The 27,488-nt window shown below is 32.5% G+C and overlaps 1 protein-coding gene across 1 annotated transcript; it reads right to left on the reverse strand.

The window, feature by feature from the left end:
* Window positions 1-3,370: 3,370 nt before the first annotated feature.
* LOC120177869 (WD repeat-containing protein LWD1-like) lies at window positions 3,371-9,798 on the reverse strand. The gene is made up of 3 exons (XM_039183856.1): window positions 9,784-9,798; window positions 9,684-9,685; window positions 3,371-4,417 (listed from the first exon to the last, which is right to left on the reverse strand). Exon 3 carries the CDS (start codon window positions 4,413-4,415, stop codon window positions 3,423-3,425), a length of 993 nt encoding a protein of 330 aa, XP_039039787.1. The 5' UTR covers window positions 4,416-4,417; window positions 9,684-9,685; window positions 9,784-9,798; the 3' UTR covers window positions 3,371-3,422.
* Window positions 9,799-27,488: the final 17,690 nt, after the last annotated feature.

Consider the following 27,488-nt stretch of genomic DNA (forward strand, 5'->3'; position numbering starts at 1 on the left):
TACACAAGATTGGATGCACATAAATAGGAAACTAGCCTAGAGTTGGGGGATTACAACTAATTACAAGGCACAAAAATAGGAAACTAGCATAGAGTTAGGGGATTACAACTAATTACAAGGATATTATAATTAATTACAATAATTTTAAATATAAAGAAAATCTGTTATAATTAATTCTCTAATAGATTCTTTGGGTGAAAAAGTATTAATGACATCAATTCAAAATTTGAAATATCGATACTTATGCTATGATGTTCAATATATTTGGTTAAAATATCAATACATATGACTTGAGGTTTCGATAATTTAGTTTGATTTTTTTTTTGAAATTTAGTTCGAAACTAAATATCGACACTTTTTAAGGAGCGACGTATCGATACAATTTTCAAAAATTATAAATAGTTTCCTAAGTCTCGATACTTATGGTATCAGTATCGATACAAATTTAAAAAACAAATAAAAAATAAGGCTTAGCCTTTTAGTTAACATCACACCAAATTTTTAATATGTTTTAATAATATAAAAAATTACATCCTTATAACTTAATCAATTACAATAAAAACAAGGCTCAACCTACTACATTATCATCTTAACCGAACTATAAATATGTTTTAATAATATAAACGGTTAAAACCTTATAACTTAACTGATTCACAATACAACAAGGTGAAATCTATTATGTTACCATTACAACTGGATTTTTAATAGGTTTTAATAATATAAATGGTTACAACCTTATAACTTAATTGGTTTACAAAACAACAAGGCGTAACCTATTAAATCACAACCAAATTTTTAATAGCTTTTAATAATATAAACGATTACAATCTTATAACTTAACTGATTAAAAATAAAAATAAGGTGCAACCTATTATGTTACCATCGCAACCAATTATTAATAAGTTTTAGTAATATAAACGGTTAAAGCCTTATAACTTAACCAGTTCACAAAACAACAAGGCGAAACCTATTATGTTACCATCACAACCAGATTTTTAATAGGTTTTAATAATTTAAATAGTTAAAGCCTTGTAACTTAATTGGTTGACAAAACAACAAGGCGCAACATATTACCTTATAATCACAATCGAATTTTTAATAAGTTCTAATAATATAAACAGTTACAGCCTTATAACTTAACTAGTTAAAATAAAAACAAGGTGCAACCTATTAATTTCCATTGCAACAAGATTAGTAATAGGTTTTAATAATACAAACGGTTAAAGCCTTATAACTTAACCAGTTCACAAAACAAAATGGTGACACCTATTACATTATCATCACAATCGGATATTTAATAGATTTTAATAATATAAACGGTTAAAGCCTTATAACTTAACCAGTTCACAAAACAATAAGGAGCAACCTATTACGTTACGATCGCTACTGAGCTTTTAATAGACTTTAATAATATAAATTGTTAAAGTCTTATAAATTAATCGGTTCACAAAACAACAAGTCTTATATAAGTATCGATACTTACCGATCATATAAGTTTATTGATTGCGTCATTTTGAGAAGATTTAAAATAGTTGCAACCTGATACATTACATGTAAATCAACATTTCCAGTCGTGCCCAACCATTTTTGTTAAGGTTCTTTTCAAATTTTAGGTCGTGCCATACTCCGTTGTTTTTTAGCTTGATATTACTCCGTTTTTCCTTAGACATCCCCGTTTTAATAAATTTGTATTTATGAAAAATTTTCCTCTTTTTTTTAGCACATTTTCTGTCGCTTGACTAATATTTTTGTTTATTTTTTTATAATTGGATTTGACATCACTACGACTGATCAAGATGGTGCTTATTTGTTATCATATTGATATTTCTTACTTTGGATCTCGCATTTTTGTAATTTTTTTTAATAGTCTTTTAGTTGCTCGATCTTTTTTTGTGGTTCACTTACTGATGCGATCAATCCCATGTGTACATATATTTTGTTTGAGGTTTTTTTTGTTATTGGATTTTTAAACTTTTATATTTAATGGTCATAGTAGTTGCTAATTTCTTGTGTTAATGATTATAGAAAATTTTTCTCATTATGTGTTTAGTTTATGATTATGGTTATAAATATTCATCGTAATTCTTGATATTTTCTCTTTTACATAAAATTAGAGACTTTTTATAAAAAATGATCATCAATAGTTTAATATTAAAAAAATAATGATGTAATATGATATAATGATAATTTTAATCCCTAAAACTTATACATTATATCAATTTGATCCTAATTTAAAATAATTCATTAAATTAAACCCTTCATGTTTAAAAATTGTATCAATTTAGTTTTGTTCTTCTCCTAAATTTCTTGTTCTTATCCTAGAAATATCATATTACTTTTCCTTTTCTTTTCTGGTATAATAACAATTTAATAGTAAGTTTTTGTTTATGATAGAATGCAATAGCCAACTATTATGTTGATCTAATGAACTTGTTTGGTATAAAAATATTATAAAAATTTTAAATAGGTGAAATTTTTAACTATGAATGGTTAACTTTTTATTTGATTATTTCAAATTAAAATCAAATTAATAGAATAAATAAGTGTTATGGAAAAAAATATTATATCAGATCACATTAGATCTTTATTTTAATTCTAAGGACAAAGTGACCTATTTTTAATAATTTTTTAACTGAGTGATTAAATTATAACATATACAGAAAAGTGACCAATTCATAACCCAACTAATAATTAAGTGACATGGGATGTATTTTCCCATTATTGTTAAAATTAGGGTAAATTATCACACAAGTCACTTTTGTTTTGCTTTTATCTTATTTTGATAATCAAATTCGTAAAAGTTATATTTAGATAACTTATTTTATCGATTATTAAAATTTGGCGATCGAGTTTTTAACTCTCGCTACATTGAACGCTCTATTGAATTCTGTGATAGTTACAAATAATAATTTTAAATTTAATTCTTGAATTTTAAAATTTCATTTTTTCATCTTTATTCTCGTTCGATGTCTCTGACACTTTTATGATGACGGTGACATATATTTACATACTTAAATTTTAGTAAAGAGTAGATCAGTTTGAAGTGATATATATTTACACCTTTTATGTTGGTTCGGGACTCCACCCTCCTTTCATTGTCCCTCCTCTTGCTGCAGACATTGGTCTGTGATTTAGTTTGTTTGTCTAGGGGGTTTGTTCGGCCGTTAATTTTTATAAATTAAAATATTTTTTATAAATTCGTTGAATTAGAAAAATAGATATAAATAGATTAAATATTAATTTCTACTTTCATATTATAGATATTAAATTTATATATATAAATTACTCGATGGGACTTTAAAATTTAAGGAATTTTCTATTATCTTTATTTAAGTTTGGGGCAAATTATGCATCCGTGCAGCTAAAGCTAACTCAAAGTTAAAATATGCTAATTAATAAACTCATAAAATTTTCTTAAACTTTCAAAAGCTGCAATTTATTGAGGAAAGAAATAGCAATCCAATCCAATTCAACCGAGACCATCGGGCATGATTGATCTCAGCCGCGGATCCATACCACATCTCTGGCTCCACCTCTGCAACTCCGAAATTCGATCCCACCACTTCCCATATTAAAGCCCTCGAATCATCTCCGGCGGAACAAAGCTGTTTTCCGACGAACGGCGACCACGAAATGGCGTTCACACCCCCTTCATGCCTACATAACTCCATCAACGGCGTTGTTGGAAACCGGATGTCTACTATCACAATTTTACTGCTATCCATACCTACTGTTGCCATGAACCTAGGGTCTGCCTTGTTCCACTCCAGCCTCATCAACGGAGTCTCGGGGACCGGATTTTCGTAAATTATCGTCGATCGTTCCTTGTCTCGCAAGTCGAACACTCTCACGGAGCCGTCTCCGGACACCGAAGCGAACACATTGACTCCGCCCCACGAGATGTCGAACACTTCCTTGTCGTGTGCAACTAATTGACTGTTCACGGCTTCCCTCTCAATGTCCCATATGGTACAAGTAGTGTCGACACTCGAACTGGCCACGTGACGAGTATCGAAATCGGCCCAGTCGAAGGAAGTTATGGCGGAATTGAACTCGTTACTCCTGTTGCCGTTAAACAAGGTCTTAAGCTCGATGTGGTCGTCGTGGATTTCCCAAAGACGAAGGTAGTCACCGGAGGTGGCGATCAAGTCGGGGTTCGAGGTGTCCTCGGAAGGGAAGAACATTAGGTTGGTGGGAGCATAAGGGTGGTCGAAAACTAAGCGGCTGTCGGTGGTGAAATCGGAAGTGTGGAGGTTGAAGTGAACGAGTTCGACCTTGTTGCTGTAGTCTTCGAGGAAACTCCCAATGGCGAGGCGTGATCTTTTGTCACTGCGGACGGACCATGCCACGGAGTAAATTGGCCAGTGGCCTATGTATGTGTAGACGCCTGGTTTTCTCTCCGAGGGGCATTGCATGGCTTAGTTACTGAATAATAAAACAAGGAGCCGGAAACGTGGTTTTAATAGTTTGAAGCAGCAGCTGCCATTGCAAATGAAAGAAAGGAAGGTAAAGCTAATGGTCAATCTTGCACGTTGGAGATTGGTTTGTTTATCGCACTTTCACGTGTTTTTTTGTCTTGCATCCGCCATTCCATCATTCGCCTGCACTAGGTAGGTACATCACTTTAATTATTAAGTGAGGCTTAGGGTTAATTAATTTCTCTCTTCTACACTCTTCCACGTGTCTTCTATTTTTGGACATCTTATGAATTATAATTCCGCCCTGCATGGTTGCTCAGTTTATTTACCATAGCATTTCAATATCATGATTTTACGTACTGATCAGAAATACTCCCATTTTGGATTTGATAGTTATCAAAAGTAAGAAAACGGTTATCAAATAATCGATTTAAAATTTGTAATAGTCATTTTTTAAAATTAAATCGAGAAGTAATTTAGTAAAGTAAATTTTAAAAGTAACAAATATTTTTGAGTCAAAATTTTAATTATTAAATGTCCATTTAAAATTCAAGGTTAATTTTAAGGACCTGTGGTATCTTAATTTTGTCCGGGTATTTCAAATTGAATTGAAGACCGTCAAGGACCAAGTTGGAATTTTATGAGTTGATGGCATAGCTTGGGGATGTTATATTAACAAGGCTTCAAGAAATTTCAATCGTGGAAAATGGGTTCCAAGCATATACTTATTTGGGTTTGATATCATGATCGTTTATTATGAAGTTTTTAAACTTCTTTATTAGCACTAATTATCCAAATAGAATTCAAGCCTAAATTTGAAAGTTCATTTGCAAGTTATAAAACCCATACCAAGTTTAATACGGTTTAAACCCAAATAGATTCACATTTGGCCAAATTGGCCCATTAGGGCAACTGGCTAAATAATTTAGCCCAGTAGGACACCCAAACATTTAAGATCTACGACAAATTGAACAGTGTCCATAGAACTTGTCACGCCAGCGTGACGAGTTCCATGAGATATTTTTTTAATGAACCCTATCAAGTGGGCCCCACACCCGAATTTAAAAAAAATATTGAGTCCCTATTAAAATTATTTTTTTATTTTGTAATATTTTAAAAGAAAATTAAAAAATAATATTTTATTCCCAAGGAACTCGTCACGCCGAAGTGACAAGTTCCAACAAGTATAATTTTCAAATTTTTGACTGTTGGATTGACCGTTGTTAAATGTTCAAATTTTTGTTAAAATTTTCAATAGAACTCGTCAGACCAGCGTGACGAGTTCTAACGAGAAAAAATATGTCTTCCCTTTAAGTTGTGCACATCATCTTCAATCTCTTACTTTAAACACTACTTTCATTCTCAATCTCCTACACCAAAAAAAAAAACTCATTTAATCTAACTAAAAACATTTCAAGCAATGAGCAACAAATTCTTCACAGTTGTCCATTATAATGGCGAAATTCTACAAACTGATGTTGGTGTTGTGTTTAAGTCAGACATGCCGATCAATATGATATTCCCTGTAGATGCATCACATCACCAAATGAAGTAAAATATTAAGAGAAAAGTTGGAGCTTCTGTTTCATGTTTAAGTTATCGGCACCTGTTCTCCTCAAATTTCAGCTTGATGATGACGACGATGTTGTTGTTATGGTTGGACTTCATCAATCATCACTTAATAATATGGTGGAGATGTACATCGAAACGAATAATGCAACTAATATTCCGATGTCATCAGTACCAGCTCAAAGAACAGAAGAAGCATGACTCTCTCAACCACATAAAAGTTATGGTGATGAGAACCTTGTTGGATGGTTCGGTGAAAGCCTTGCTGAATTTAGCGAGGATGATGAATACATTGTTCCGTTGGTAGACGATGACGACACAACATTAGTTGATGTGTCCGATATTGTTGAGGTTGCTTCAGAGGGACAAGTTTTGGATGTTGAGGTGGATATATGAGAGGCAGCTGTTTCACGATGTAAAGGATTACATAATGCTCCAAATGTTTGGGCAAGGACATAAATCGAACCTGAATTCAATCATCAGAATTTGCCTCGGTATCATCATGCAGTTGCAATGTATGACATTAATTACGATGCTATGCAGAATCTTGAAATATTTGATATGCCATAGTTATGTGCTGCCCACTGGGTTATTCAAATGAGCAGTCATTGAGTTGACTATTGGGTCTTACTTTGAAACAAAAGAAGAGGCACAACTAGCAATCAAGGAGTATTGTATCAAAGCTCATCGTCAATTCTATGTCGAGAAGTCGAATAAAAAAACTTATTTCGTAAGGTGTATACACCATGATGTTGGCTGTAAATGGAGGATACGAGTATCATACCTACAACGAAAGATGTTGTGGGAAGTCACAAGGTTCAATACAGAGCACGCATGTACAATGACCTCCTTGACACAAGACCACAAACATTTAGATTCGGATGTCATATGCTCTTATGTGAAGCCGTTGGTGAAAAAAAATCCAAGAGTGCCCGTTTCTGTGCTAGTTTCATCCATTCGGAATACATTTGGTTATATTCTAACTTATTACAAGGCATGAATGGCTAAATGGAAAGCAATGAACTTGTTGTTTGATGGTTGGGATCAATCATATAATGAGCTACCACGTCTGCTACAAGCAATAGAATTTTTTATCCCTGGAACCATTGTTAGATACTATACTCATCCTGCAGTCACGCTTGAGGGAGACGTTATCCCCAGGAAGAGAATTTTTGGTGGCTTGTTCTGGGCGTTTAATCCAGCTATCGAAGGGTTTAGATTTTGCAAACAAATGATTCAAGTCGATGACATTTTTCAATATGGGCTCTACAAACACGTCTTGATGATAGCCGTTGCACAAGATGGAGACAAAAATATTTTCCCCATTCTTTCGCCATTGTTAAAAATGAATCGGAGGAAGCTTGAAATTTCGTTCTCTCCAACATATATTCCCATGTTGTCAACTAAGAAAGGGTTTGCATGATCTCAGATCGGTCGCCTGGGTTGTTAAGCACAATTGGTAGACCAGAAAATAGATGGACGCCACCTCTCACATATCCTACATATTGTATACGTCATATCGCGCCGAATGCAATGACAATACCAAAGCAGAAAAAGATCAAAAAGGAGATTATCAACATGGGTAAGTACCATACATTTTCATTAATTATTTATGCTTCATTAATGCTTTTTAAGTAATATTTAAGTTATTGTTTTTTAGGGTATGCTTTACTCCAACCAAACTTTCGTGCACGACTTGAAAATTTGAGAAGATACAAACATGATGTGTATGAGTTCGCAGCTGAAATACCAAGGGAGAGATGGTCACAAGCATAAGATATTGAGGGTCGACGTTACGGCCATATGACTACCAACCTTGTTGAATGTATCACCTCAGTGCTGAAAGGGACTCAACATCTCCAGATAGCAAGTATTGTTAGGGAGACTTACTTTAGGTTGGATATAGTATGGGAAGACAAAAGTGCACAAATTGATGCCATGATTAGCGATGGGAGAAATTGAACTCCAGATTTAGAGAAGGCAATGCAAAAAAATCAAACACATGCGACATCAATGTTTGTCCACAATTTTTTCAGGCATGATTCTGATTTTGTTGTCCAAGCTCTAGTTTGACCACATAAGGGAGATAATTCTACAACATATACTGGTAATCTAAATAGAAGATGGTGTGATTGTGGTCAATTTCAAGCTTTTAGGTTCCCATGCGCTCACGTTGTTGCTACATGTATGCACATCAATGTTGACCCATACTTATATGCTGATGACTGTTATAGCCTGTACACTATGTGCAACATTTACAGTTGTGACTTCAAGTACCTCCCAAATGAAGCATACTGCCTACATGCACAATTTTTGAGAAATTGTTGTCAAATCCTCGATTGCATAGGAAGTTACGGGGTCGACCTGAATCTAACAGAATTCATACCATGGATGATCCTCAAAGAGAGCTAGGTCAACTAAAACTATAGAGGTGAAGGTCATAACATAAAAACATTGTCCACATCTTCCAAAATATCGTGTTGGACGCTAAAATAAGCGTTACAAAATGTTAACTATATTTTGATATAATAATTAAGGCATAATGCTTTTGGACTTGAATTGAATTTGTTCAAGAGTTTTCAAAGTTTTGAAAAATAATTCAAAGTTCATTTTACTTGGAATTGAGCACAGAATACGTTTTTGCACACGTAGTATCAGTACTGTTCATGTAGTATCGATACTACTTTGGTATCGGTACCCCTTTTGGACCGATACGAAAGTATCGATACTACCAGCATTTCTCAAATTCCAAATTAAAATATTATTTTTTTAATTTTTCTTTTAAAAAATTACAAAATAAAAAAAATTATAATTTTTTTAATCCGTGTGTAGGGCCCACTTGTTAGGGCCCATTAAAAAATATATCACATGGAATTCGTCATGCTGGCGTGACGAGTTCTATGGGCACTGTTCAATTTGCCGTAGATCCCAAATTAAATGTTTGGGTGCCCTAATGGGCTAAATTATTTAGCCGGTTGCCCTAATGGGCCAATTTGACCTTCACATTTACCCTTTACCCAAATCTAGGGTTGTTTAAAAATCCAAAGCCCAGTAACCCATTATCATGTAACCCAACACAACATCCTGGTTTACAACAACTCATTTACCTTAAGTCAAACCAAGCTCAAAATGCTAGGGTTCGAGAGACCCTAGCTAAAACAGATGAAGCTTCTGCCGCCTTCACTATCCACGTCACTAGGCAGTGGTTCAAGCTAAACTAACAAAACTCAGAAGAATCGAGAGAAATCCGAAGCTTCAGCTGTGCCTTGCTATGTCCCCTCTCCAGCTGTCCCGATGGTCTTGTGGAGAGCGACGCTGTTTGTGAAGTGGGGAGGTTTGAAAGTGTGTGATAGTTTTATTTTTTTAGAGTTTAGTTTAAAGTGAAGTAGCAAAAAGGTTTAGCCTTTTAGAATTTGTTTCACTTGTGAAAAACGGTGAATCTCATTCAAAGCCATCCATATTTAAGCTCATTTTTACATCTTGGTCACTGGTTCAAGGTCATTTTGGTTTCATTTCGAATATATGTCTTAATGAGTAATTTCCGTTTTTTTTTTTCTTTGAATTACTAGTTAAAAATGATCAAATAATCTTTTAGTCCTCCTAGGTTTAGCCTATTTCTGCATTTTGGTCACTAATCCTCGTTTTTGATCTATTTCAATTTGAGTGCTTTGTTTTTATTTATTTCAATTTGGTCACTTCTCTGGATATTTAGATTTTATTTAGATTTGATCCTCAATTTGTTGTTTTACTTACATTTTAGCCCCTAAATTAATTGTGTTATTAATTAACCCTATACTAATTAGTTGATTAAATTTATACTTTGTATTTATTAATCAAAGTTATATTGTTAATTTTAGTGCATTTAGATTTTTATGCATGCTTGTTAATTTATTTTATAATATTTTGATATTTTTAATTTATTTTCCTTAAATTTAAAAATTATTAGCTTTTAGGTTTAATCTTTTAGTTTAGATTCTTTTAGTTTAGTCCATAATTAGGAATTAGATTTTAGATTTACACCATTTTAGATCTAATTTCACCTTAGTCCTTTCACCTTAGTCCTTTAATTTAGGGAATAATTCAATTTTGGCTTTCGCATTTAAATGCTTGATTGTTCAAATCGATTATCAATTCAATAATTGGTTAAAATTAATTAAGTTAATAATTAGAGCATTAAGTTTAAATTCTTCACAATTTAGTCCTTTAGCTTTTAATTAGATATTATTTTACATAATTAATTAGGGTTAACAATTAGAACCTTAACTTTAGATTCTTCACAATTTAGTCCTTTATCTTTTAATTATATATTCATTTGACATAATTAATTAGGTTAATAATTACTGCTTCATTTTAGATTTAATTTCACCTTAGTCCTTTAATTTAGGGAATACTTTAATTTGGGCTTTGGATTAAGATATCCAATTGTTCAAATCGGTTATTCGACTCAATAATTGGTTAAAATAAATTAGGATTAATATTAGAACCTCATTTTTAGGTTTACCCTTTATGTTCTTTAAATTTCATAATCGACACTTTAAGTTAGGATTGCCTTAATTAACCCACCTAGAATAACTAGGTTTTAAAACAATTGTAAGCTTGCATTTTATTTTAAATTAATAAGGCAATATTCATTTATCAAGGAATTAATAGTTTATCCTTCGTGTTATGCTCAGGGTGTAACCCCCTAGACCCAACTATGCGTTACAACTAGATCTTGCAGATTACAATAAAAATTTCCAAAACATATTCCAAACAGTCTTATATAATTTAAATCCACATTATAAATAACATCTTTAAAAATAAGTTATTAACGATAAAAATCCAACGAGTAAATATTAAACCGCAAGTGACTATGTAAAATAAAATACGTCATAATCCATATTGCAGTAAATTAACATCAGTAATAAAAGTAGTAATCATCATAAAATAAGTATTTCAAAATAAAGGCGCATACCACCATAAATGAGAGCAGTTAGTAGATAAAAACATTACAACAAAAAGTTCTATATGAATGTGTCGATCCTCCAAGTCCCAGTATATGTGTCTATCCAAAAGTATCTAAAATGGGGGAAAGGTTTGAAAAGGTGAGCTAGGGAGCTCAGTGTGTTCCAATGATGCAAGTAAAACGTAATGGGTAAAATAATAAAGAAAAAATTAAGTAAAGTATTGTAAAAGTCATAGTGAAGTTTAAATTCTAACAATCATAATTACCCTCATCCCGTACACCAAAACTAAAGCTTGAGTCAAAGATGACTTCAATTTTTCATAACTCTCATGTGTGCATCACCCCAGTCAAACGAAAAATTCTTCCTCAACAGTTTTGTCAAAGGGGCGACAATGATCGAGAAGCCCTCAACAAAACATCGATAATACCCGGCTAAGCCCAAGAAACTATGATCTCGGAGACATTCTTAAGTCGCTTCCAACTCACAATGGCCTCAATATTACTTGGATCGACCTGAATACCTCTTGTAGAAATAATATGCCCAAGAAACGAAACCTCCCGAAGTCAGAATTCATACTTGCTTAGCTTGGCATACAGACGATGCTTTCTTAGAACAATCCTCAAATGCTCATCATGCTCTACCTCAGTCTGGGAATAGACCATAATATCATCAATGAAAACCATTACAAATTGATCTAAATAGAGTCTGAACACACGGTTCATCAGATCCTTAAAAGATGAGGGAGCATTTTTCAGACCAAAAGGCATCACAAGAAACTCATAATGCCCATACCTAGTTTGAATAACAGTTTTCGCAACATCTGACCCCTTTACCTTCAATGATTACACCCCAAACAAAGATCAATCTTCAAAAATACAGTAGCTCCCCGTAACTGATCGAATAATACATCAATCTATGGAGTGGGTTTAGGGTTTTCTTAACTATCAACTTGTTCAACTTTCGGTAGTCAATACATAGTCTAAGCGATCCATCATTCTTTTTCACGAACATGACCGGAGCTCCCCAAGGTGAGATTTGCCTGATGAAACCTTGATCAAGTAATTCCTGCAACTGGACCTTAACTCCTTAAGTTTCTTTAGGGCCATATAGTATAGTGCCATAGAAATAAGTGCAAAACAGGATAAGTTTCAATCTCGAAATCTACCTCTCTATCTGGAGGTAACCTTGGCAACTCCTTAGGAAAGATATCGAGAAACTCGCTAATTGTGTGAGCCTTTTTACTCTTGGACAACGTGCCTTAGTGTTCAAGATACATACAACAAAAGTCTCATATCTCTTCCAAATCATCCGATCGATAACCAAAGCGAATACTATATTAAAAAGATAACCTTAATGCTACCCAACTAGCACAACAGTCTGACCATCAGAAGTCTTTAGAGTAGCTCCCTTGTACTCGCAATCCAGATTGACTCAGAGTTCATTAAACAAATCCATCCCTAGAATCATATCAAACTCCTCTAAAGTAAGCTCCATAAGGTGGGGGAAAATTTCACCTTAACCTCCAGAGGATAACGCCTGAATACCTTACTCACAACCACTGACTGTCCTATAGAGTCATAATAGAATTGAACTCTCAGTGTTCTCAATTATAATATGAAGGTCTCGAGATACAAAAATTGAAACATAGGAGAGGTGAAGACATTGTCTAGTAATGCAAAGTATGAAACATAATAAATAGTAAATGTACCTACAATAACCTCTGGCTTGTCTCTATCATCACGACGTCTGTGATATACACCAGAAGTGGTTGTCTGTCCTCTAATACTATTGGCCTTTTACCTACTGTCTTTCTTTGGGTATGACCTCTAGATAGGGTCTGAACTAAAGCATGTGAACGTGCATGAGTCTGGGTAGTTGTATGCTCTGTCGAAACTAGTTGTTGATAGTCCCTCTAAAAATGACCACTAGATCAACAATGATAGGAAGAACATGTCTTCTTAAAACACTCTCCTCCGTGTCGATTTCCATAAAAGTCACGAACAGGCACCTGAGACAAACTCGATAAACCACCTCGACTAACAGTTGGGGGTGGAGGTGCTATAGGCCTGGAACTGGTATTACTCCTCTGGAGGGTTGAAGTATGATTCCTCTTCTCAGGACGTGTCAATGACTCAGTCGGGCCAGAATATCTCATAGGCCGCTCTCGATCTACTCGATCTCTAACCGGAGACAAGGCCTCCACATTCTCAGCATCCTTCGTTCTACCCACCAAAACATCAAAAATCTTATCTTGATAGGTCACAACCTGCCTACGTAACTCATATTTTAGTCATAAAGCAACCTTGCGACATCTATCCCTCTTAGTGAGAACCAAACTAGCACCACACTTCAACAACTTAAAAAATTTCATCTCATGCCTGAAAACTGACATATCTCCCTACACCAAGTCCTAAAACTAATGTCTCATCTCAGCCAAATAACGTTGTCCAAGAAAACACTTCCTGAAGTACTCATTGAAGAAATCCCAATTCAGATGATCAACGTGGACAATTCTCACTACTGACTCCCACCAGGTGTGGGCATTCCCGTCTAGCATCAAAATAACTCGTAGATACCTTCTCGATGGATTCAAACCCAGTTGATTATTACATCTCTCTGTATCACAGAGCAAGTCTTCAGCTTCAGTAGGAGCTCCACCCGTCGGACCTATAAAAGTTCTGGCCCCATTAACGATCAAGGTCTCTATAATCGAGACTTCAAGTGCAGTACTATCAACTCTAATAGAACCCTGAATCAGCTATAGAAACTGTCTACCATCTCATCTAACACCACACTCATAGGCTCAACACTAGCGACTAGGGCTCCCCTGACTGGTGTTGTCATATCTATACCAGATACAAGCGACAAATCAACAATCGACTTATCAATCACGTCAGTGATCCTAGCAGCTTGACCTCGCTCGTGGCTAGGATGACGACCTCATCTAGGACTCATAGAGAAGGATCTCAGGGCTCACTACACAAGAGTTAAACTTAGGGTCAAATTTAGCACTTGGAGTACCGAACAAAGTTAAACTTTAAAAAACGGGTGTCATTGCCTTACAGGAAGTTGTAAAACGTTTTCAAAATAGTTTTATTTATTTATTTACGACCCATTCACAGTCTGGGGTTTAAAAAACAAAAGCTCGGATACCAACTAAATGTAACCCCCTAGACCTAGCCTATGCGTCACAACTAGATTTAGCGGATTATAATAAAAATTTCCAAAACATATTCTAAACATTATTCAATAATTTAAATCCATATTATGAATAACATATTTAAAAAAACATAGTTAATAACGAAAAAAATCCAACGAGTAAATATTAAACCGTAATGTAATGTATAAAACAAAATACATCATAATCCATATCGCAATAAATTTAACATCAGTAACAAAAACAATAATCACCATAAAAAATATTTCAAAATAAAGGCACGTTTCACCATATATGAGAGCAGTTCGGAAGATAAAAACATTAACAAAATATTTTGTACGAATGTATCAGTTCTCCAAGTGTTAGGTCTGGGGTGTCTATCCAAAAGTATCTGAAAAAGGGAAAAGTTTGAAAAAAGTGAGACAGGGAGCTCAGTTGTTCCAATGTGCAAGTAAAACAATGGGTAAATAATAAAGAAATAATTCAGTAAAGTATCATAACAGTCATAGTGAAGTTAAATTTTAACACTCATAATTACCCTCCCAAAATATTTTGTACGAATGTATCAGTTCTCCAAGTGTTAGGTCTGGGGTGTCTATCCAAAAGTATCTGAAAAAGGGAAAAGTTTGAAAAAAGTGAGACAGGGAGCATCTTGGGTAAAATAATATTTTGTACAAATGTGCAAGTAAAATGCAATGGGTAAAATAATAAAGAAATAATTCAGTAAAGTATCATAACAGTCACAGTGAGGTTTAAATTCTAACACTCATAATTACCCTCCTCCTGTACACCAAAATGCAATTCCCCTGAATTGCATGCACAAGGGCCTACCTTATACCCATTGGGTATAGAAGCCAACCTAAGGGAGCATCTTGGGGCTTGAGAGCCTACCCAAGAAAGTTCTCGAGGCCTCGGAGCCTACCCATGGGTTGCCTTATGTCCGTAAAGAATTACCAGCTTGATCAAAACTGAACCTGCGTACTCTAGTGTCCTACCCAAAATATTACCTCAATAAAACAATTCACACAGTAAGAAGTGAATTTAGTGATCCATAAATCGACATAATCATATCTTCTAGTGAAAACAAGTTATTAAATAACATATATCAGATAACCATGACTCATAAATAATCAACCATAAGGAACACACCTAGTAAAAAGGAATTAGTCGATAGTCTACTGAGCACCTGCCTCGCCACACTCTACAGTAGTGTTCGAACCTAATTCATAAAATATGAGTTAATAACAAAGTAAAATTTTAATCTAAGTATTCATAAGGTTCAAGGGTCCTACCAGTAATCAATGGCTCGCGAGGTTAAGCGGATCGAGATAAGGTGGGTCGAGCTGTCCGACGATCAGGAGAGTCTTGTGTACCTTCAAATAACAATATCTTAGACCAATCATTAACCTTATTTTAATTATTCTTAAATAAAATAATTAAGTACATATGCATGTTCGGGTTTGACAGTCAATTTGGAGGCTTTTGGGTTCGAATTTAGCAAAATGAACATCAGATTAGAACTCAGACATTGAAAAACATAAAATATGACTTTTTAGTCAATGCCAACGCTGGTCAATGTCAACACTGGCCAAAGTCAATAGTCAGGATAACAATTAGTCAAAGTCAACGAGTTGACTCTGTTCGAGTTGAATCAAACGAGTTGACTCGATCGAGTTGACTCAGTTCAACTCGATTCGTTTTAATTGGACCAATTCGATTTGACTGGACCAATTCCATAAGACTCCTGGTCCGACAGAGAAGCCCCACGCGTATGCGGTAGCGTGTGACGGCAGGTGATGATGGAGATGAGGTCGCGGGTGGTAGCTGAGCACTCTAAAATCACCAAAACATCATTACCAAGCCATATCAATACTCAAAATAAGAAAAAATCATCAGAATAAAAAGCAAAAAGTCAAAACGCTTACCCCAACGGTGGACAGATGAATCTGTCGACATCGAAAGGACCCATCGATTGTGTTTTGAGCGCACAGAGGTGGAGAGTTTAGTGGTGGAGATGGTGAGGCAAGTCTATGACCGAGGCAACCAGAATTGAGGAAAAATTGAGCAATGGGGTGGATTTTTTACGGCTCTTTGGTGAGCTCCTCATGATGAACGACATCGATTTTTAGAGTGAGGTTGGAGGGGGTTTGATCACCAGTCGATGGTGAGACGAATTAGGGTGGCGGTGCGCTCAACGGTGGCTGGACAACGATGGATTGGTGAGGCAACAATGAGTGACAACTAGAGATTTAGGGAAATTTTGGTGATTTAGGTAATTGGTTCTGAAATGGGGATGACTTGGGGTTATAACCCGAGCCTTAACTAATAAAATATGTTTTACTTAAAATATCACAAATAGTAACGTAGCCTAACCGGTAAGGTGATGGATGAACATACCTGGGAATAGGGGTTTGAAACCCTTCAACCACACACTTGAAATATTTTTTTTATTTTTCAATTAACCAGAAAAATCAGACAATTCAGGGTTAAGTCCTTTACTTTCTACAGGTTTAAACCGAGTTGTAAACTTATAAAACTTGAAATTTAGTCCCCAAATTAATTAAATTAATTTTTAATTCAAAATGAGGTGACATGTCGGTTACCTGTAAACCCCCAAAATTTTAATTAGTGACCAAAATGTAAATTTTGAAAGTTTAATATCCAAAGTATTAAGTTAGAAAAAGTGTAAGGACTTAAGTGATATTTTTTCCAAAAAGAATTTTTATTCCATAAATGGATATTTTATTCTTGAGAGTGGTATTTTATTGAAAAAAGATTCATGATCTAGAATTTGTGTTAATAACTAGAAAAGTGTTAAAGTTCGGTAAAAATTCGATAAATCGGATCGAATAGAAATTTCAGAAAAATTTAAAGGAATTAAATTAATCTTAGAAATATTATTTCCACATGTTAAAATAATGGAAAATAATATGGAGAATTGGATTTTAGAATTTATTTCCATGTTCAATTTGGATCGTTATATGAAAAATGACAAGATTGAAATTTTTGGAAAATAGCATGGGAAACATTGTAAAGGGAGAAATAATTTGGTTATATTTGACTTTGGAAAGATGATAATGGTTATGTGGCTTTGTATTAAGGTAAATATCAAGTTTCACTACGGGTAAACTCGACATTTCTCATTAAATGAATATTTTGTTCATTTAAGCTTAAATTAAGGTTACATTAACATGAAATGAAGCAAAAAAAAATCATGAAAGCTTGGTGTTTCCAGCTCCATTTTTTGCTCCCCATGACCTAGATAAGAGATTTTATTTTTTATTTTGAGCAAATTCTTTTGGATTTTGGATCGAACCGTGAAATATAAAATTGTTCTATTTGAATAGCTCTATCATTTGGTATCATTATTGCATGCTAATCTTGCTTGTGTTAAAAAATCCAAAAGTTTAGGGTTTATGTTCATATTAGAGTTTATTGAATTGATAATGAATTTTGATGTTATTGAGGTTATAGAATCATTTACAAGCTTGAATGTCGATTAAAATCACCTATACATGTATATACATGCTTATGTTGATTTCGACCTAACCCTAGATTCGGGGAAAGATAGTGATTTGATGAAACTAAGTTAGGGCTTTGATTGTAGATATTTTATAAGGTTGAATAGAGGTTGATTTCATGCTCGATTTGAATCAAAATTGAATGAAATCATGAAAACCCAAATCTTGAACATACAAAGCATTCGGTCTTGACTATAGAAGATGAGAAAAAATTATGTAGGGATTGGAAATGATGTAGAAAGTATTCTACATGCCCTAGAAAAATTTGGGAACCATTCTGTAATTTTATAAAAGTTGGGGGACCTAATCAGTAATAAAAGAAAAGTTTTGGGTTATTGTGTAATGGTTCAATAGTTGAGGTACTATGCTGGAAATTAATGTTGAGAACTGAAATTGATGTTAGAATGTGAAATTGGATTATTTTGGGAGGTTGGTAAAAGTCGAGGTTCAAATCACAAATATAGAAAAGTTGGGAACTTAAGTGAAAATATTTTTTGAAATTTGAATAAAAACAAATTTTAATGGTCAATTAGAAGTGTTAATGTCAACACTTATGTTATGACATGGAATTTCTATCGAATGAGCATCAAAAGATTTATTAGGAAATTATTTTCAAATGTGTGCCTATATTAGTAAGATTCTAAAATGTGGTTATATTGTACATGTTTTGTAATGATGCTAATTTAGATTGTGTGCTTGAAATCAATATGAATCAATATTAAAACTAAGGAAAAGCTTAAGGATGGAATATGAAATCCTAAGGGAAGTTTGCAAGCTAAAGGTACTAGGTGAATGCAAATTTAATTTGTACTTATGTTATCGAACAAACATTGGCTTGCGATGAGCTAGTTATGGAGTTACTATGGTAATAAGTGACTCCTAATTGTTATGTGATTTGTGTTTCATGCATATTGTTCATATGGTGAGCTAATAGAATTAGTGAATAAGCTAAAAGTGTAAATTGGTGAAACCTGCCCGGATTTGTGGTCGAAATATTAAGTTTAGAAAATCACCATAAATTCTAAAGAAATGATTAGGTGATGATTTTTATATTTTTGGACTTGTATATCAGTATAGTTTTATTTAGAACAAACGGAAATTGATTTTGAGATGTATACAAAATGATATTAATTTTTAATAAAGGATAGGTTAGAAAACAGGGCAACAGATTCTGCTCAAAACAACTTGTGTTAGTCAATTTTAAAATTTCACTATAAAATGTACAAATGAAACTAGAATGAGTGTCTTATATGGTTATATTTGCATTCGAGTCTAGTTTCTAGTGGTATAAATAGAATAATTTTTGAGTTTGTATCTTAATACATAATAATATTTGTTGAAGATAGTATAAACTTCTAGAAAATGAAATAGTGATAAAAATTGGGATCGAACGAAATCAAAAAGAGTGCAATGCATGCATAACATTATAAATGGATGTTTTATACATCATTGGGTAGGAATTGCGATGATTCTACCTTATTTATATTGGCATGCTATTTATGTCATTATATTCTAAATATGTCAAAGGTTGAATATAAAATGCATTGATCAATGGTTATTATATATGATGTTTATCATGCTTATATATGATGTTATTTTGGGTATGAACTACCCAATGCTAAATTATATTGATATACATTGTCATGGATGGAATAAAAATAGACTATATGCCCAAGTATGTCATTGAGGCTCGGTGGTATTGATGACATGCCATAGAGTCTAGCAACTGCATATTTGATAATCACTTTAGTGCAAAGGATCGACGCAACCTTATGCGTAAACACTTCGATGCAAAGGATCAACGCAACCTGATGCATAAGCACTTTGGTGCAAAGGATTGACACAACCTTATGCGTAAGCTCTTCTGTGAAAAAAGGGTTGACGCAACCTTATGCGTAATCACTTTGGTGCTAAGGATCGACACAACCTTATGCGTAAGCTCTTCTGTGCAAAAAGGGTTGATGCAACCTTATGCGTAATCACTTTGGTGCTACTCGAATATTGGGGTCCTCATAGGTTTATATTTTGGGCTATGGTTTATTGGTTAATAAATGGTAAATAGACAAATAAGCTTACAAGCTTGTGGAATAAATGGAAAGTATATTGGTAAGAAACTTTACATCTGGTTATATTATGTTAATATATGGTAACATGGTTGGAATACAGGTAAAGTGATTATATTGCATTGAATATTGTTATTCATTTAAATTTATGTGTTGCATTACTTTAAATATTCATATGATTGTCTCACTAAGTGTATACTTAGCGTTTGATATTTTCATGCGTAGGTAAAATGAACAAAAGGAGAAAGGAGTTGAGTTTGACATCAATCACCAATAAATATTTTTAGATAACAATAATGACATCCTATGTTGTTCTAAAATTTCTAGTTGGCATGTATACGAGAATAAAATATTTGTAAATTTTTATTATAGTTAGTATAAAATAAATTTATAATATAAATATATATTACTATATTAAATTATATTTTAATTATTAATTAAATTGGATTTTTAAATCATATAGTTATATTTATTATATGAACATAACAGAACTGATTGTTACTAGTGAGACCTGATTTGAAATAGAAATAGAAATATGATATTTTAGTTTTTATCTGGTAAATTATTTTATAACAAAGGTTAAGAATCTGCAATAATTGAAATAAACAAGATTTTACCTGTTTTGAGGTAAGAAATGTTTTGATTATTTGATGTTACATCTATGACTCATGTACGAGGACATATACGAGAAATGAGTGTTACAATTAGTTGTATCAAAGCTACATGTTTAGCCGATTCTAGGACTAAACCAAGCTTGTTTGTGTCAAAAAGTGTGTACAGGCCACAAAGATGTCATTATTATTGATATGGTGATTGTAAGGTTCGATTGATATCACTCCTTACAAATGAAAGTGAATAACTATAGTTATGTATAATATATATATTGTTATCACCATTTTTTCGGGCTATATATATTTATTTATTACTATATATTTATTATTATTATTATTACACAACTCAAGCACAATTACAAACAACTCAATAACCTGGGCTTAAACTCTAAATCGACCCAAACCTAAAAACCCTAGCTACCCCAACTGCCAGTGTCGCCTCTCTTCTGCCTCTACTGCTGCCACTGTCATTACTGTCACTAGCCAAAGATAAAAAATCAGGGGGATTCAAAAAAAAAAGGGAACCATAAACAAAAAAAATTGAAAATGAAAAAGCTTACCGATCAGTCAAAGCCTCTCGCCGGCTGTAGGAATCTCCATCGGTCAATCCAAACGGTCAGGAGGTCCAGAGAAACTCATAAAACGTCATTCATCGATTACAACTCGATCCAATGACGTACGGTAAAGATAAACACTCGAGAATTTTAGCCTGTTTCACGGCGAAGGAGGTTGAATCTCATGAAACAAAGCCTCGATCCGGACTTACCATGATAAGACGGTTCATCCGATGAATTTTGGTGGTCAATGACCACCGGCGACAACAGTCGGTGCGGTGGCCAGCAATGGACGTTGCCACCACTAGGCGCTCCACGTTCAGAGATAATATAGAGAGATGAGAGGAAATAAGAAAGAAATAAGGAGAATTAAAAGAAAAAAAAAACGGAAAAAACATGATTAGGGTATTTATATTCGTCTTGAAACGACATTGTTTTGGCGTATACCCAAACTCTATGAAACGTCGTTGTTTTGGCAATAAACGGTGCGTTTTGGGCTTCTAGAGAAAATCAGTGCGCGTGTCATCTATTTTTCACATGTTTATAGCTATGGATCTCTATTTTTCCATTTTGGTCACTTGACTTTATTTTGTCTTTATTTCAAATTATTCCTTGAATTTTTATCCGAATTTCATTTTAGTGATCTAGCCTAACCGGTAAGGTGATGGATGGCCATGCCTGGGAATAGGGGTTCGAAACCCCACAACTACACACGTGAAATATTTTTTTTATTTTCAAATGACTAGAAAAATGGGATAATTTAGGGTTAAGTCCCTTAACTTTCTACAAGTTTAAAACCGAGTTATAAACTTGTAAAACTTATAATTTAGTCCCTAAATTAATTAAATTATTTTTTAATTTAAAATGGGGTGTAACATGTCGATTACCTGTAATACCCAAAATTTTTATTAGTGACCAAAATGTAAATTCTAAAAGTTTAATAGCCAAAGTATAAAGTTAGAAAATGTTTAAGTACTTAATTGGTAATTTTTCAAAAAAGAATTTTTATTCCATAAATGGATAGTTTACTCTTGAGAGTGGCCTTTTATGGAAAAAAATATTCATGATCTGGAATTTGTCTTAAAAACTAGAAAGTGTTAAAATTCGGAAAAAATTTGGTAAATCGGATCGAATAGAAATTTCAGGAAAATTTTAAGGGAACTAAAGTAAGCTTAGAATATTATTTCAACATGTTAAAATGATGGAAAATAATATGGAGCATTGGATTTGAGAATTTATTTCCATGTTCAATTTGGATCGTTAGATGAAAAATGGCAAGATTGAAAATTTTGGAAAATGGCACGGGAAAAGTTGTAAAGGGAAAAACAATTTGTTTATATTTGAATTTGAAAAGATGATAAGGGTTATGTGGCTTTGTATTAAGGTAAATATCAAGTTTCATTACAAGTAAAATGGACGTTTCTCATTAAATGAATATTTTGTTCATTTAAGCTTAAATTGACATGAAATGAAGTAAAACAATTCATGAAAGCTTGGTGTTTTCAGCTCCATTTCGTGCTACCCATGACCTAGGTAAGAGAAATTTTATTTTTCATTTTTGAGCAATTTCTTTTGGATTTTGGATTGAACTGTGAAATAGAAAATTGTTCTATTCGAAGAGCTCTATCATTTGGTACCATTATTGCATGCTAATCTAGTTTGTGTTCAAAGATCCCAAATTTTAGGGTATATGTTCATATTAGGGTTTTTGAATTGATGATGAATTTTGATGTTATTAATGTTATATAATCGTTTACAAGCTTGATTGTCGATTAAAATCACCTATACACGTCTATATATGCTTATGTTGTTTTTGGACTAACCCTAGATTTGGGGAAAGATAGTGATTTGATGAAACTAAGTTAGGGCTTTGATTGTAGATATTTTATAAGGTTGAATAGATCTTGATTTCATGCTCGAATCGGATCAAAATCAAATGAAATCATGAAAACCCTAATCTTGAACATACAAAGCATTCAATCTTGACTATAGAGGATGAGAAAAAATATGTAAAAATTTTGTAGGGGTTGGAAATGATTCATGAAGTATTCTACAAGCCCTAGAAAAAATTGGGAACATTTTTGTAATTTTATGAAAGTTGGGGGACCTAATAAAAAATTATGGAAAAGTTGTGGGTTGTTGTTTAATGGTTCAATAGTTGAGGTACTATGCTGGAAATTAATGTTTGAGAGCCGAAATCGATATAAGAATGTGAAATTGGATTATTTTGGGATGTTGGTAAAAGTTGAGGTTCAAATCACAAATATGGAAAAGTTGGGAACTTAAGTGAAAATATTTTATGAAATTTGAATAATTTTTTTTGAATAGTCAATTAGAAGTGTTAAGGTCAACACTTATGTTATGACAAGGAATTTCTATTGAATAAGCATCGGAAGATTTATTAGGAAATTATTTTCTAATGTGTGCCTATGTTAGTAAGATTCTAACATGCGATTATGTTGGATATGTTTTGTAATGATGCTAGTTTAGATTGTGTGCTTGAAATCAAGATCAAACAATATTTAAACTAATGAAAAGCTTAAGGATGAAATGTCAAATCCTAAGGGAAGTTTGCAAGCTAAGGGTACTAGGTGAATGCAAATTTAATTTGTACTTATGTTATCAAACATACATTGGCTTGCGATGAGCCAATTACGGAGTTACTATAGTAATAAGTGACTCCTAATTGTTTTGTGATTTGTGGTTCATGCATATTTTTCATATGGTGAGCTAATAGAATTAGTGAATAAGCTAAAAGTGCAAATTGGTGAAACGTGCCCGGATTTATGGTCGAAACAGTAAGTTTAGAAAATCACCATAAATTCTAAAGAAATGATTAGAGGATGATTTTTACATTGTTGGTTTCATATATCGGTATAGTTTTATTTAGAATAAACGGAAACTGATTTTGAGATGTATACAAAAAGATATGAGTTTTTAATCGAAGATAGGTAAAAAAATAGGGCAACAGATTCATCTCAAAACAACTTCTGTTAGTCAACTTGAAAATTTACTATAAGGTGACGTTTTGTTCGTAGGAATCCCTTGGAATTAGGGGGAATTGAAATCCAATTCCACTACTTTCCCATGTTTCGTTCAAGTTTTCAAAGGGAATTGGAATCCTTAATGACTTCAACTTTCCATTAAGGGAGGGAAAGTAAATTCCATCCATAATATGAGGGAATTAAAATCCTTTTGAGGAGGGAATATGAAATTTGACCATACTACCCTCATTAATAAAAATATTAATATTGTATAATTTATTGAAATAAAAATATTATAAATTATAATATTATTTATTAAAGTAATACTGTTATATTATATTCTAAAAATATTAATTAGTGTATTTTAAATATCTTTATTAAAATATTATTAGATTATTATATTAATATTAAATATATAAATAATATTATTCATTATTAAAAATTTAATAATATTATTTCTATGAAATTAATAAATAATATAAAATTTATTACTAATTTATTATATATTATTAAAATAAAAATATAATATCTTATATTATTATAATATAATTGATTATTTTATTATAATATTAAAAATATAATATTATATTATTAGAAATATTAATAAATATATTTTAAATATTTTAATAATAATAAATATTTTCATTAAAATGATATTAAAATATTTTATTAATATTAAATTTATAAAATAAAATTATTTTGAGTATTTATTCTTTGAAGTGAAAAGTTCGGAAAATGACTTACGGAAAATCAGACCGTAAGTCATTTTGGTATATTTTTTGGTAACTAATTGACATACTTTGATTGGGATGTATCGAAATATTGCTCTATCTTTTGGTAACTTATTAACATATTTTGATTGGGATGATTTTAACTTATGATGTTTATTAGCATGATTTTTATAATTTATTGAAATGAGTAATCAATCAATAAAATGAAAATTTAATATTTTTAAATTTTTATAATATATTGCTACATGTAAGTTATAAAACAAACTAAAATTAAGAAAAAAAAGATGGGCAATTATGTCATTTTACATTAATGAAATCAAATTCATCTGAGATGTCTGCGAACCAAACAGAATATGGAATTAGATTCCAATTCAATTTCGTGCCAACCAAACAGGTTTCAGATTCAGATTCTAATTCCTTACAGATTCCAATTCCTGACAGATTCCAATTCCTTCACAGATTCCAATTCCCTCATAAACATTCCAGCGAACCAAACGCCACAGAAGGATTGTCTTATATGGTTAGATTTGTATTCAAGTCTAGTTTCCAGTGGTATAAATGGAATAATTTTTGAGTGTGTAGATTAATACATAATAATATTTGTTTGAAGATAGTATGAACTGCTAGAAAATAAAATGGTGATAAAAATTGTGATTGAACCAAATCAAAAGTGTGCAATGCATGCACAACATTATAAATGGATTTTTTATACATTATCGGGTAGGAATTGTGATGAATCTACCTTATTTATATTGACATGATATTTATGTCATTTATCATATATTGGACATTCTAAATATGTCAAAGGTTGAATATAAAATGCATTGATCACTGGTTATTATATATGATGTTTTTCATGCATATATATGATGTTATTTCGGGTATGAATTGCCTAATTCTAAATTATATTGATATACATAGCCATGAATGGAATAAAAATAGACTATATACCCAAGTATGTCATTGAGGGTTGGTGGTATTGATGGCATGCCATAGAGTCTAGCAGCTGTATATTGGATAAGCACTTCAGTACAAAAGATCAACACAACCTTATGTGTAAGTAGTTTTGTGCAAAGGATCAACACAACCTTATGCATAAGCACTTCAGTGCAAAGGATTGATGCAACCTTATGTGTAAGTACTTCGGAGCAAAAAGGGTTGATGCAACCTTATGCGTAATCAATTCGGCGCGACTCGAATACTGGGGTCCTCATAGGTTTTTATTTTGGGCTATGGTTTATTGGTTAATAAATGGTAAATAGACAAATAAGCTTACAATCTTGTGGAATAAATGGCAAGTATATTGGTAAGAAAATTTATATCTGGTTATATCATGTTAATATATGGTAACATGGTTAGAATATAGGTAAAGTGATCATATTGCATTGAATATTGTTATTCATTTAAATTTATGAGTTGCATTGCTTTAAATATTCATATGATTGTCTCACTAAGTCTATACTTAGTCTGTGATGATTTTCATGTGTAGGTAAAAGAAAGAAAATGAGTAAGGAGCTGAGTTTGACATCAATCACCAAGAAATATTTTTAGGTAACAGTAATGACATCCTATGTTGTTCTAAAATTTCTAGTTGCCATGTATACGAGAATAAAATGTCTGCAAATTTTTATTATATTAGTATAAAATAAATTTATAGTATAAATAAATATTACTATATTAAATTATATTTTTAATTATTAATTAAATTGGATTTTTAAAATCAAATATTTATATTTATTATATGAAACATAATAGAAATGGTTGTTACTACTAAGACATGATTTTAAATAGAAATTGAAATATGATATTTTGATTTTATCTTATAAATTATTTTATAATAAAGGTTAAGAATTTGCAATAATTGAAATAAACAAGATTTTACCTATTTTGGGTTAAGAAATGTTTTGATTATTTGATGTTACATCTATGACTCATGTACGAGGACGTATACAGGAAAATGTGTTATATTTATTGGTATCAGAGCTTCAAGTTTAGCTGATTCTAGGACTAAACTGAGTTTGTTTTGTGTCAAAAAGTGTATACATGCCATTATGATATTATTGTTACTGATCTGGTGATTGTAAGGTTCGATTGATGTCGCTCCTTACTAATGAAAGTGAATAAGTGTAGTGTATATATAATATGTGTAAATTAATCAACATTTTTTGGGCTATATATATTTATTACTATATATTTATTATTATTATTATTATTACTACACAACTCGGACCCAATTACTATAACCCAGTAACCTAGACCTAAACCCTAAATTAACCCAAACCTAAAAACCCTAGCTACCCAACTGCCAGTGCTGCCTATCTTCTGCCTCTACTGCCGCCACAGTCATTACTGTCGCCAGTCACTTCAACAAATCCCCCTGTTCTAAATCTCAATAGATCAAACTAAATCCAATTAAAAAAACAAGAAACAAATCAATAAAAAAATCTAATTAATCTACCTAAACCCCTACCCACCGAACTCCCCCTACCATAGCTATACTCCTCTATCAAACCCTCACTAAACAAGCAAGCAACCTTGGCCATTTTTATAGCATGCAACAACACAATAAAGAGAACGAGGTAAAAAAAGGGAAAAACAAAGAGATAAAATTGAAAAAAAAGAAGAAAAAGAGAGGAGATTATAGAGTTAAAAAAACAGGGTGATTCAGGGAAAAAAAAACCAAAAACAAAAAAAAATGAAAATAGGAAAAGCTTATCGATCGGTCGAAGCCTCTCATCAGATGTGGGTGTCTCATTCGATCAATCCTAACGGTGAGGAGGTCCAGAGCAACCCCTGAAACGCCATATCTCAATCGCAGCTCGATCCAATGATGTACGGTCATCTAGTGCGTGAGTCATCTAGTTTTCGCGTGTTTGAAGCTATGGTTCTCTACTTTATATTCTTCCATTTTGTTCACTTGACTTTTTTTTGACT

The sequence above is a fragment of the Hibiscus syriacus genome, unplaced genomic scaffold (genome assembly GCF_006381635.1).
Source record: "Hibiscus syriacus cultivar Baekdansim isolate YM2019G1 unplaced genomic scaffold, ASM638163v2 tig00112342_pilon, whole genome shotgun sequence".
In the NCBI taxonomy this organism is placed as follows: domain Eukaryota; kingdom Viridiplantae; phylum Streptophyta; class Magnoliopsida; order Malvales; family Malvaceae; genus Hibiscus; species Hibiscus syriacus.